The sequence below is a fragment of the Gobio gobio genome, assembly GCF_949357685.1.
Source record: "Gobio gobio genome assembly, chromosome: 6".
In the NCBI taxonomy this organism is placed as follows: domain Eukaryota; kingdom Metazoa; phylum Chordata; class Actinopteri; order Cypriniformes; family Gobionidae; genus Gobio; species Gobio gobio.
The window spans coordinates 17,162,969-17,175,967 of NC_137102.1; the positions used below are offsets into that span (position 1 = coordinate 17,162,969).

The 12,999-nt window shown below is 37.8% G+C and overlaps 1 protein-coding gene across 1 annotated transcript; it reads left to right on the plus strand.

Moving 5' to 3' along the window:
- The first annotated feature begins 3,127 nt into the window (after positions 1-3,127).
- Positions 3,128-10,771, plus strand: grk7a (G protein-coupled receptor kinase 7a). Its single transcript, XM_079818499.1, has 5 exons — positions 3,128-3,241; positions 3,409-5,199; positions 5,314-5,751; positions 8,217-8,497; positions 8,858-10,771. The coding sequence occupies exons 2-5, from the start codon at positions 4,603-4,605 to the stop codon at positions 9,186-9,188; spliced, it is 1,647 nt and encodes a 548-aa protein (XP_079674625.1). The 5' UTR covers positions 3,128-3,241; positions 3,409-4,602; the 3' UTR covers positions 9,189-10,771.
- The last annotated feature ends 2,228 nt before the right edge of the window (positions 10,772-12,999 follow it).

Genomic DNA, 12,999 nt, shown 5'->3' on the forward strand with positions numbered 1-12,999 from the left:
TCCTCGCTATCATCTATCTCATCAAGCCGCTGAAGATGGTTCTCCTCCGGGATGGAATTAAATTTGAGTAGTACTACACAGGGTTGATCGAGTACACTCTCCCTAACTGACTCTATCCTTGGACGACAAATGAGTTGACCCATGATAACTGTTCTATCGTTAACGCCGTTGTATCGTTGTACTTTGTTCTCTGACCACTTCGAACCTACTACAAAATGAGCGAGTGAGTTTTGCATTTTTAAGCTCAAGGGCGAATTCTAGAATTCTATTTGTGACGTCACAATAGCTCGCGCAGGAGAAGTGAAAGCACGACTTGAGTTCAAAGCAATGCTGTATTTCTGCGAGCAAAACATAAAAAGTAATTTCTTATGTGTATAAAACAAAAAAATATGTATTTTACATATTTATATAAACATGTTTTTCTGTAAATACTCTTTTTCAAATTAACAATTTGAAACAAAACATTTTTCCCAAAGTAAAGAAAAAGCCTTATAAATGTTCTCAATAACACATAGGGAAAAGTCCTTCCACAATACTTTAGAGTTAGAGTTTTTCTTTCCTTTTTTTCTTGTTTATTTGTTCTACATTGTGATTGCTTCCTTCTTTGTTTATGTAAAAAAAAAGAAGAAAAAAGAAAGCAGCGTTTTCAAAACATGAGCGTGTCTATCGCGTTATAACATTATATACATTTATAAGCTAACATTTTAGGCTACTCAATTCGAGGCAGGTGAATTGTCATTCTCATCCAGGCCACAAAAGGGCAGTAATGAACCACTGCACACGTTTCCAACTGGAATTAGGAAATGCAAAGACTTTAAGTTGTTTTCATAATAAAAAATTTTTCCGTAAACAGTCGCATTCATAAAAAAAAGTAAAGTAAAGTAAGGTTTTTCACGTCTTACTAAACTTTACTGCTGTTTCTGATATGAAGTATTAGCCTATCAACAGTAGTACAGTGTGCCGGTAAGATGCTTTATTTATCTCTTAAATTAGTTCTGTAAAACTAGCGCTGGACACAATTCTGTCATTTGTTTATAGTGTATTTGTGCATTAGAAAAAGTGCTTTTTTTGGTCCCAGAATGTATGAAGATCAAAAATATGTTGATTTTGAATAGAATATTGATGCATGGACCAGCCGGCCCATTTTACCTGAAAATACATTTGTCTGAAGTGCATCTCAAAATGTTTAATGGTATCTTGCAAATAACACATTATATGAGCTGTATTCAAATTGAAGTATTATAGCTGGGCCTTAAAGTTAACAAACGTAATAAAGAAAAGAAAAAACCCTCTAAATTACTTGTTTAACCAAAAGTGTCCCACTTTATCTGAATTCACCCTATATGTCACAGATAGAGGGAAAACCCAACCAATTACTTATCAAAATAAATCAATTTATGAAAAATGTTAATTGTGTTCATGGCATGCTGAGAAACCTTCAGCCCTTCTTGCTCAGTTCTCTGTCCATCTGAGAGGAAGATGTTTCTCAGTCAAAGTTCTTTCCGCAATTGTAATGATTCTTACCAGTTCATAATGATATGGCATAATTAATGACAGTTATCCACTAGAGGGCAGTGTCACTTTTGACATGATGCTATAAGACACTGGGACTGGTTTGACTTTAAGCATGAGCTCTACTAGTCTAATTAGAAAAAGAGGACCCAACAGGCAAACAACTAAACCTAACTATTCACTGTGTTTAGATCTGCTTAATGTTTTTTTTTTTTTTTTTTTTACAAATCTTGACATTTACAGGCAATGCAGTGATGAGGCATTATTCAAATGAACCCCGTTAGACTATAATCTCCTCATTTTAAACATCTAGTGGGCAAATTTGTTGTCAGTCTGACTTTATATTCACAAAAAAAGGACTAATAGGTGTAGTAGACATGCAGTGGACACAGTGAATGTGCTGCGCTTGATAGCCTATATTTGATCTTTTGTGATAAATAAATGAATAAAATCAGATATCAGATTGGCCCTATATTAACTACATAATTGACTTAAAAATGTTCCTGTTGTATCTTGCCATTTGTGCGAGTGACCCGCTGATCTGCTCAGTAGCTTGTGTCTGTGGGTTAAAAGCAGATCGGGGATTGTTAGTCTGTTCTCTCCCTCCACCACCTTCATAATCCTCTCTTGTAAGAGGAGGCGATCTCCAGGTGAGACAAGGCGATTCTACTGCCATGAAAGACAGATGATTGCCTAGCTGTGTCAAATCTACAGAGCAAATATGTGCAGAAATTCCATTTGACCATGGGTACAGTTATGTACTCGTCCTTTAATTAACTAAACTTACATGCTTCTTTATAAACATATTGTGTTTGTGCAGTATGTATAATATAGCCTAATATGTAGGCCTAATTGCTTTTCCTGCCGTTTTCACACAAAAGCCAATACAAAAAGAAACTATTCCAGACTGTAACATAACAGCCTATAAAAAAAATAATGTTTAATGTGCCCCCCCCCCCCCCCCCCCCCCCCCACACACACACACTGATATTGACCTTTTCAGCCAAATCCCTTAGTTCAGGGATAGTTGACAATTCTGTTGTCATTTACTCACCCCCTAGTTGTTCCATACCTGTATGAATTTCTTTCTTCTGCTGAACACAAAAGAAGATATTTTGAAGAATGACGGTAACTAAACCGTCCCATTGACTTCCAGAGTACTTACTATGGAAGTCAATGGGGTCCATCAACTGTTTATACCGACGACATTATTAAAAATATTATTTTGTGTTCAGAAGAAAGAAATTCATACAGGTTTGGAACAACCTAATGACATAAAGGATGACAGAATTTTATTTTTGTGAGAACTATCCCTTCAAGAGGACGGAAGATGTAGGCTTATTTGTGGCTAAAAAGGTTTGGAAATCAGTGTGGGAAACTTGTGGGTGAGTAAAAGATGACAGAATTTTCATTTTTGGCTGAAGCATCCCTTTAGCTGCATATACTTGGCTGGTGTTCAACATGGCCTAGAAAGTTTGATTGAGCAGCTTTAACGTCTCAGTGAATGTGAATGAGACCCCCTCCTCCCACTCTGTTTTACAAGCATAAGTTACTTTTGGTATGGATTAACTAGCTTTAGTGGACTGAATTAGCGTATACTGATGCACACAGTCTTAGATACAGAGATCTCCCCTAAACAGTAGGCGAATTGTGTAATTCCTGGTACTACATGACCCCTGACTGGAGCATACGAAATCCATGTCAAGATGGCAGAACTGTAACCAATGAGGTCCATCTTGTTCCATAAGACTTGCATTTTGCCTTTTCACGATATATTTTTCCTTCATCTTGTTTCAATAATTTTTTTTAATGATTATATATCATTTTTATTTTTATTATAAATTACATTACATATATACTAAATAGTTTAATCTATATATTTATTTTCTTTTTCAGATGAGTGTGAGATATGATGTGGGGGACAGTTCAACGCACAGTAAAATGAAGGAATTAATGTGAAAGGTAATGCTCATTAAAGCAGGTCGAAGAGAGACTGGCTCACTGCAGAAATGAGGCCAGTGCAGCAGAGTGCAACCCTTGAAGGTAAGAAGTTTGAGAACTGACAAATGCCATTTTAACATACAGTAACATCATCATAAACTGAATTTACCTGGTAAGACCACGAGATGAGCAGAACAAACTGGACAAATCATGTGATGGATTATTATTACCCTTTTCTTGCATTTAAACAATGTACATCACTATGTTCATGTTTTATTCCTGCATAAATAGACATGCTCAATAATGACCAAAATCTTGTTTTGCTCTTACAAAGTAGAAAAAACACCTACTTACAGTTATCTGACACACAGTGCCACACCAGTGAGCATGTGTAAATTGGGATTGTTCATGATGAGTCTCTGAGTGATAATACAGTAGAAAAGACAGAAAGCATTTGGCAGGAACATATTGACACACTTTATGACTGTCAATAGAGCAGTTCTGTAACATCAATTGTGGTGAAAGGTAGAAAGATACATTTAACTAAATTCTAAATATGATTATGCTAAATTAAAAACAAAAAGCTAACCAGTAAAATCATATGATTGATTGTATCAGCATATGGACATTAGCCCCCTTTTTGGTATTTGGTGCTGCAATAGCACATTAGCCATTGGCCTATGTTTTAGTGCGTCCTGCTAGCCTCAGCATTTTGTATGCTCCATGCTGAGCTGTTAGCTCCCACATTTTTGCTCCTCTCATCGTATCACCATTTATGTTTAGACAACAGAGCCCGATGGCCACCCGTTGACTGCGCTCTGCATCTGCCTAAATATAGTCAGCCCTAAAGCTTCTTAGTAGGAGAACCCTCTTATAAGTTCTTTCCTTGAATAGTAGCTGAGTATAGGCCACACAAATATACTTAAGTGAAAATCCCTCGCAGGTATTTAATTCTAAATGAGTAATTACTGGGTTGTCAGTGTGTCTTGGTCTGCAGGTGCGTGCGTCTTAGTGGCTCATTCGCGCTTTGGCTTCAAAGCGAGTAGCACACAAACGCACTGACCACTGGCAGTAGCATCTTCTAGCCTGATAAAGCAGTGTGCGGAGCTTCCATTTCTCTTGGGCGAGTAACCTGACACAGCCGCCAAAATGTGTGACATGGGGGGACTTGATAATTTGGTGGCCAACACAGCCTACCTGAAAGCCCAAGGGGGGGATGACAAGGAGATGAAGAAACGTCGCCGAAGTCTGTCTCTGCCCAAGACGGAACAATGTGAGGCACTCAGGACGAGTCTGGACAAGGACTTTGAGTCCCTCTGCGAAAAGCAGCCTATAGGTAAGAAGTTCTTCCGCCAATACCTCGAGCAAGCGGAACCAGAGTACTCCACAGCTGCGGAATTTATAGATGACCTGTACGATTGGGAATTGTCAGAGGCTGCTGCCAAAGACAAGGCCCGTACAAATATCATCAACAAGTTCTGCAAAGATGGTTCCAAGAGCTCTCTCACCTTCCTGACTGGAGATGTAGCAACCAAGTGCAAGGCGGTTTCTGACAAAGATTTCGAGGAGGTGATGGCACAGGTGAAGGAAGCCACCAAAGAATTCTTAAAAGGCAAACCGTTTACAGATTACCAGACAAGCCCACTCTTCGACAAGTTTCTGCAATGGAAAGAGTATGAGAAACAGCCAATCACAGATAAGTACTTCTACGAATTCAGGACACTCGGAAAGGGTGGATTCGGAGAGGTAGGTTTTATTCATCTATTAGCATACATTTTAGATGATGAGTACACATCTTGAATCAAAGATATTATGATGTAGCCTCTCAAACTTGACCATGTTGATCGTATACACTTCCAGGTGTGTGCAGTGCAGGTGAAGAACACCGGCCAGATGTATGCTTGCAAGAAGCTCTGCAAGAAGCGTCTCAAGAAGAAACATGGTGAGAAAATGGCCCTGCTGGAGAAGAAGATCTTGGAGAAGATTAACAGCCTGTTCATCGTCAGCCTGGCATATGCTTATGACACCAAAACCCATCTCTGCCTGGTCATGAGCTTGATGAATGGAGGTGATCTCAAGTATCACATCTATAACATTGGTGAGAAGGGTATCGAAATGGATCGGATCATCTATTATACAGCTCAGATTACAACTGGGATACTGCAACTGCATGCCATGGACATTGTGTACCGTGACATGAAGCCAGAGAACGTGCTCTTAGATAGCCTGGGCCAGTGCCGTCTTTCAGATCTTGGTCTTGCTGTGGAGATTCCTGAGGGAAAGACCATTACCCAAAAGGTGAGTTAATCATCTCTATGCTGTGATTAGTATGGGTAAATGCATCGGATAGCACTTGCGTATGCTTGTGTGGGATGAGAATGGAAGTATGGAGAGTGATTCTCGAACTTCTTCAGGAGGTGGACATTGTAACAGTAAAACAGTTGTAACGAAATTACAGACTACTTACAGTAACACTCCATATTTTACTTGTGGGTTCAACATCAATCCTGTCTTGAGCCACCAATCCATATATACAGTATATGCACTTATATATATATGCAAAGAAAGCACTTCAGAATTATACTACACCATTTGAAATTAAACTAAAAGATGAAGAAAGAAAATAAATTAGACAGCAACTTTTAGCTAATAAGCCTAAACCAAGTTGGACCGAACTCTTATGTGCACTGACATAGAAAACAGAAATATTTGATAATAAAATTATAACAATTAACTGATTAATTACTCAATAATGAAATGTTCTGCTTTTTGCAATTATAGTTATTATTTAAGTCTTTTTTTTTTTTTTTTTTTTGCCAATCAACTTGCTGATCACTTGGACTCCATTACAGACTACTAGTGGTCCTCTGACCACATCTTGAGACCACTAGTTTAAGTTTAGCAGTCTTTATATGCCACCTGGAGATTTTCAGTAACACTGTTAGTGACCTCGGCTTGTTCGTCTTTTACACTGGATTACTGCTGTGTTAGCGTGTTCTATACCTGTTATATAATTCCTGGTGATCTTCATCACCTTGAGTACAGCTGCACCAGTAAACAGACCTAAAGACAGCATGCAGAAGCAATACAAGGACCAGGTAGCTGCTGTGTCCTTACCTGCACCCTTGGCTCATTGTCTCTTTAAGCTTTTCAATTTATGGTCCGCAGATAATTGTGATTGAGGGGTTTCTTGAAATGTTTTTTTTATTTATTAAATTATATTTATTTTCCCAATTTATGTCAGTATTTATTCCATAATCTTTTCTGAGGTGAAACTCTGCTATAGCTTCCAACTAAACTATGCTAATGGTTCTATGAAACAATAATTCGACTTCATTCAGTAGGCCCACAAGTGCTTCGCCTCAACCCAAAAGGCGAGAGGTGCAGCAATCGTGACTTAGTCTCTATCTCATGCCAATAAAACAGTTATTGTAACATTGCTGTTGTGATGTTTATTAACACAGTTCAGCATCAGCGATGGCAAAAGGAAAATACACCATTAGCAATTGAGAAGCTTATAAATTAAGTTAATTGAACATTTAACATATTCCCAGAGTTTAAAGGCATTTTAGAAGGTGGTTATCTAAACGTTAGAAGCTGTTAAGACAGTCGTCATATTCAAAGATGTATTGTTGAAGATAAATATTATAATGGGGAATATACTAACTTCATCATGTCTTTCCTGAACTGTTTTACCTTTTTGTTCTTTGTTTGCAGTAGTGTAGGTCACCCATTCATATTTTTCTCACTCACACTTTTGGACAAAAAGAGGTAGCATACTCAGTGCTGCCCCTCATGACTTGTTCATTTTTGATATATGTCAAATGTCAAAATGAACCAACTCTTATGCAGTGACCCTAAGCTTATTATCCCATGCCCTTCTTGAGTCCTCAGTGCAGGTTGAAGCCCAAGCTGAACCACCGGGGGTTTGGCTGGCTTTACACTCCTGATCCTCTTAGAAAGAATTACACAAATCTGTCTCTGATCAGACAGCCAAAGGCAGAGGGAGGGGGATGCATTTTATATTTGTTTTATATTTTGACTGTTTAAAGACTAAGTGGTTATTGCTGCTTGTTGCTGTCATTTTTCTTTTTTGTCTCTAATGAACATTTTATTGACTGTTATTAGAGCCTTTATCTTCTGGTTTGATTTATGTAACTACACTATATGCACAAACTATATCTTTAGTGGTCTGAAGGTCTAAATCATTCTAGCTTAGGTAAACTAATTATGTTAACCTAGCACAATGACTGGGCATCTTTCCTTGTAATCATTACATTTTAGTTTATGTAGCCAAAAAACAACAGTTTTGCCCATCTTAGTTGTTTAGTATATCCCATAAAGTGAGTTTTTAAGTGCCCATAGTGATCAGTTAGAGCCATGCTAGTAAACTGAAGAGTTACAGTAGCTCTGGTGTTGAATTAACTGTATAGCTATTAATGAATGACTCTAGGTGAAAGCATGTCTGTACACAAAAGGTACACATGTCCATTGAGCCTAAGAATGTTTGTCTTTATATAAGTCCGCTTCATCACAGTGGATCGGCACATGACACCTGACAGGTAGAGGATTAAGATTAAGCTTCCTCTTTCTGGCAAAGAGGAAGTAAGGTACGAGCAATAGATAAGTTAATACTTGCATAAAACACCTCTGATGAACAAATATGCTACACAAACCATCACAGTTTTATACAAAGGAATCATTTTGCATTTTATCTTTCCCACATGAAATGAAAATATTAAAGTTCCAGTCTCTTTTCACAGGCTGGAACGGGTGCATATATGGCACCTGAAATCCTCACTGAAATCCCATACAGGACATCAGTGGACTGGTGGGCCCTTGGCTGCAGTATCTATGAAATGGTGGCTGGCTACACCCCCTTCAAAGGCCCTGAAGCCAAGAAGGAGAAGGTGGAGAAGGAGGAGGTACAGAGGCGCATCATCAATGAGGAACCCAAGTTTGAGCACAAGAACTTTGACGCTGCCACCATAGACATCATCAAGCAGTTCCTCAAGAAGAAGATTGATGAACGTCTTGGCTGCAAGTAAGTCCTTCTATCCCTCTTAACCTCCTGATTCTTCAGTGTGGTCAGAGGTTAAAGCAGTATATGTGCACCTTAACCTGTTTGAAATCGGTCATCACAAGGGTAGGACTGCCAGTGTCCTACAAGTCAAAGCTATTGTAGCAAATTTGTATGACTTGGCGAAGAAGATTGTTTAGGTTTTTTGGAGAATAAAAACCAATAAGGTCAACATACTGTATATCTCTTCATTTGAGCCAAATGTAATAATGACCAAAAGCTTTGATTTTCTTGGTTCATCATGAAGGCAATATTGTGAAATGCATCAAACTTCTTTTCCCACGTGGTCAGGATGTATAATTGTCACTTGTACTATGTTCGCAGGGGTGATGATCCAAGGAAGCATGAGTGGTTCAAGTCCATCAACTTTGCTCGCTTGGAGGCCGGCCTTATCGATCCACCCTGGGTGCCCAAACCCAACGTTGTCTATGCAAAGGATACAGGTGACATTGCTGAATTCTCTGAAATCAAGGGTATTGAGTTTGATGCGAAGGATGATAAATTCTTCAAGGAGTTTAGCACAGGTGCTGTGTCCATTGCCTGGCAAACGGAGATGATTGAAACAGGACTCTTTGATGAGCTCAACGACCCCAACCGGAAAGAATCATCCGGTGGTTCAGATGATAAGAAATCGGGCACTTGCACGCTTCTGTGAGGGACCAATCCAGCCACCCAGCCCAGAATTCACCAGCAAATGCTTTCAGTGGCATCACTAATATGATTGAAACTGCGCTCTGTGTCGAAGAAGAGTGAAGCGTGACTGGAAAGAGATGGGACGTTAGTCCGTTGTAGCATAGAAGGACACTCTTATTGCTTCATCTGCACAGAAACGGGGTCTGAGAATCACTCTAGACCGTCCATGATGTGGTGGACTGAGCTTTGGACCAGTCAGGGAAGTTCTTCTCTGAAGTTCCTTTATGTCTTGTGAAGTAGTCAACCTCCTATCCAACAGGGGGCGCAAGTAAAAGTACTATTCCCTATTGAGAAGATGCTAGACGAGTAGAAGACTACAGGCCACCTAAAGAGACTTTAAAATTATTATGTAAGTATAGCGACTCGATGTAATCGACAGCAGTTTGTGATGGCAGGCAGAGATGTGTGGATATGCAAAAAAAAGAGTCATCCTCAAAAAGAAATGGCTTGCGTTCCTAACATCTCCTGTCTTGCCAAATCACAATTTATTTGTGGATTAGTTCACGGTGTACTAGTACACAATTGGCATCTATTGTATGCATACCGTAAGACTATAAGAGGCTACTGAAGAACAGGCCCAGACGGAATCTGCGAAATTCGTCAGAATTCTGTGGACATTTGTCCAATCACACATCCACTTTCCAAACCACTTGTCCTGCGTAAGATTGCGGGGATGCTTCCACCATCTCAAGCCGTAGGCAGGGAAACACCATGAACATCACAGATTAGCCAAATATTTCACTAAATAAATGTGAAGGATTCAAACATTTTGTGAATGATGGCCGTTCCAATTCTGCGGAAATCTGCGAAGCATTCCATGCACACAGATTCCGTATGGGCCTGTCTGTGACACAGGGAAACCGCTACATGCTAACAAAAGTGCATTTGAATGAATTGTGTAATTGTCCAACAGAGTTAACTCATGCTTGTGATCTTTCATAGCAGGGCATTTCTGATTTCACACCTAGATTTTTAAAAGATTTGTGTGTTTAAATATGTACATATAAGTATGAATAAATAAATAAATATATATGAATAGCTCTGAAATGAAATAAAACCAGAGCTTGATTACTTAGCATTTAAAGGTAACAATTCCTTTAGTGTTTTGTTACTTCTTTACCACTCTGATATGATGGGATAGATGTACACAGCAGACAACCTTCCTTTACAGGAAAGTTCAGCTGAAAGAGTTCAATCCTCAAGGACACGAAGAGAGAGCTTTGGCACTGATACGTCTGCGCAATCCTCACAAGTTGTGCTATGTAAACAAGGTGCCGCTTGTGCTCCCTTACAGTCTTCATTTGCGTTGCTTTTATAATGCTGAGCAAGAGTAAAAGAATACTTGTTATTGTAAAAATAACAGTAAGTGACATAAAATGGACCAAACTACCTGTCTTCAAATCAATTATTTGTTCTGTCTTTGCCAGTGTTGAGTTTTTACAGGCAAGTAATAATGATTAAATGTAATTGTATATAAGGTTTGAGAATGATTCTAAATAGAAATTCAAAATGGGTCAATAAAATGTCTCTTTGTTTTAAAGATTTATTTCTGAGCTTTTTCCTCCCATAATGCTGGTGCTTGACGCTCTACCTCGGCACTAATCAAATCAGTAAATTAGGTGTAAATTTAGAGTCAGTTCACTTGTAGAGGTTAGCCTTCCATTATTTCAGGGTTGAATGTGCCCTTGTTTTTCTTCATACATGTTCCTGACATAAATTAATCTTAAAATTAATCTCACACATATCGAACTGCATGCAAGTGCGTGCCAAGAAATCACTGCGAAAGTCAAAACCTAAAAATATTCCCCAGATTAAGGAGTCAAATCACAGGCTGCCTGAAAAGTTCTGGGCTGAATTCAGTACACCACACTCATCTTGTAAAGCGATAATCTGGCTTACACTTGCGTACTTAAATCAACCTCTAATCCTTGCAACCTCCAGTCTGATTTGCTGAACCGAGATGAGTCACATTCACCAGACTTTCACCAATTTATGATCTCCGTTGAGATCATAGAATACCAGTCTGGTTCAGCACACATGAAGGGGCTTCCTGCATCACTCCTGAGCTTTATTAGGCATTCTACATGTGCAATCTACAGTACAGTTAATTTGTGCTCTGCTTAAGATTGCGTTTTGATGGAGAACACACTAAGTTAGAAATTAGGTGGAATTCTCCAGGTGGCAAAGCTAAAGACCCTGTTAAGCCAAACAGATCCCGCTCCTCCTTAAGTGAACCAATATGCACTAATGCTGAAAATGAGCTTATGTGTGAAAGAAGAGTTAGTGAGAGTGTCAGGCAAAAGTGATAGCTATTGTAAGCCAGGAGTTCAAAGTTGTTAATACCAAAGACCCCAAAATATGATTAATTATATTTCCTAAAATATAATAGCAGCTATATATTTTCATTCATAAAGAACCTTTTAAACTGTGTTAGAGAAAAAACATCTCGGCAACATGTTTCCAAAATTAAATAGCTGGCCTCTGTTTGTATTTATATTTTTTATATTAATTGTATGTGTCACAGGTCAAAAGTAACTATTAAAATATTATCTGGAGAATATTTAATTATAAATTAGGCAGTGTATTTTAAGCAGTAATAATAATAATAATAATAATCTTAAATTAACATGGTTACAAGTTTTTTTTTTCATGGACCCCCTCGTGGCCTGTTTAAAAATCTCCAAGTGACTTGACTATGTTTTCATAAGCACTATAAATGCAAAAGCTGGACATTCGAAAGTGTATACTAAACATTCACAGCTACACTACCAATCAAAAGTTTGGAATCATTATTAATGATTTATAATTTTGATTAATTATGATTTTAAATGGTTTTGAAAGAAGTCTCTTCTGCTCAACAAAGGCTGCATTTATTTGATCGAAAATACAGCAAAAACAGTATTATTGTGAAATATTTTTACAATTCAAAATAACTTTGTTCTATTTGAATATATTTTAAAATGTAATTTATTTCTGTGATTCAAAGCTGAATTTTCAGCATCACTACTCACTACTGTGCCGATTTGCTGCTCAAGAAACATTTATTATTATTATCAATGTTGAAAACTTCAGGATTATTTAATGAATAGAAAGTTCAAAAGAACAACATTTATCTTTAATATAAAGCCTTTGCAACATTAAAAACCCATAAGAACCCACAGTGACACGGGTGTCACAAACATTGGTGATTATCTGGAAAGGTCTTTTTAAAGCAATATCCCTAAATTTCAACTCAGGAAGTCCCTAAGTGACATATAAGGAACACCCAGGTTCAGTCATGTGACAATTTGTGCATTTTTTGTTGCCATGGCAACATTTCCAAAAATGGTGGTCTGTCTGGTTAACACATATTGCAGTGTGAGCAATTTTTTAATACGCTTGTTTTTGTTACTAAAGGTATGTTTAAACCCATGCAACAATTCTAACATTTTAATAACTTATCATAGATTACACTTGATTACCTGATTTTAATACATTTCTTAAACAAATTGATATAAAACAAGTTATGAAAATATTGTGGTGACATATATGTCACATCGGGCTGTTAGCCTTACAACAGTTGGTGGAATTTTGATGTTATGTATTTGTCATATTAAGAAAAATATTAATGAGCTGCTCAATTAATTTAGCAGATTCAATATTTGTTTTAGTGTTATATATTTTCTCTATGTTTTATATAAAATCTGGGACTCAGAAAAATGTTAACAGCACTGTTTAATATAATTGAAATATTGATTGGTACTATTGATCTGCGCATGATCTGCACCAAATGT

Coding starts and splice junctions, on each gene's coding strand:
- grk7a (XM_079818499.1), top strand. CDS start 4,603: ATGTGTGACATGGGGGGACTTGATAATTTGGTGGCCAACACAGCCTAC. Junction 5,752..8,216: donor GAAAGACCATTACCCAAAAG/GTGAGTTAATCA, acceptor CTCTTTTCACAG/GCTGGAACGGGTGCATATAT. Junction 8,498..8,857: donor GATGAACGTCTTGGCTGCAA/GTAAGTCCTTCT, acceptor CTATGTTCGCAG/GGGTGATGATCCAAGGAAGC.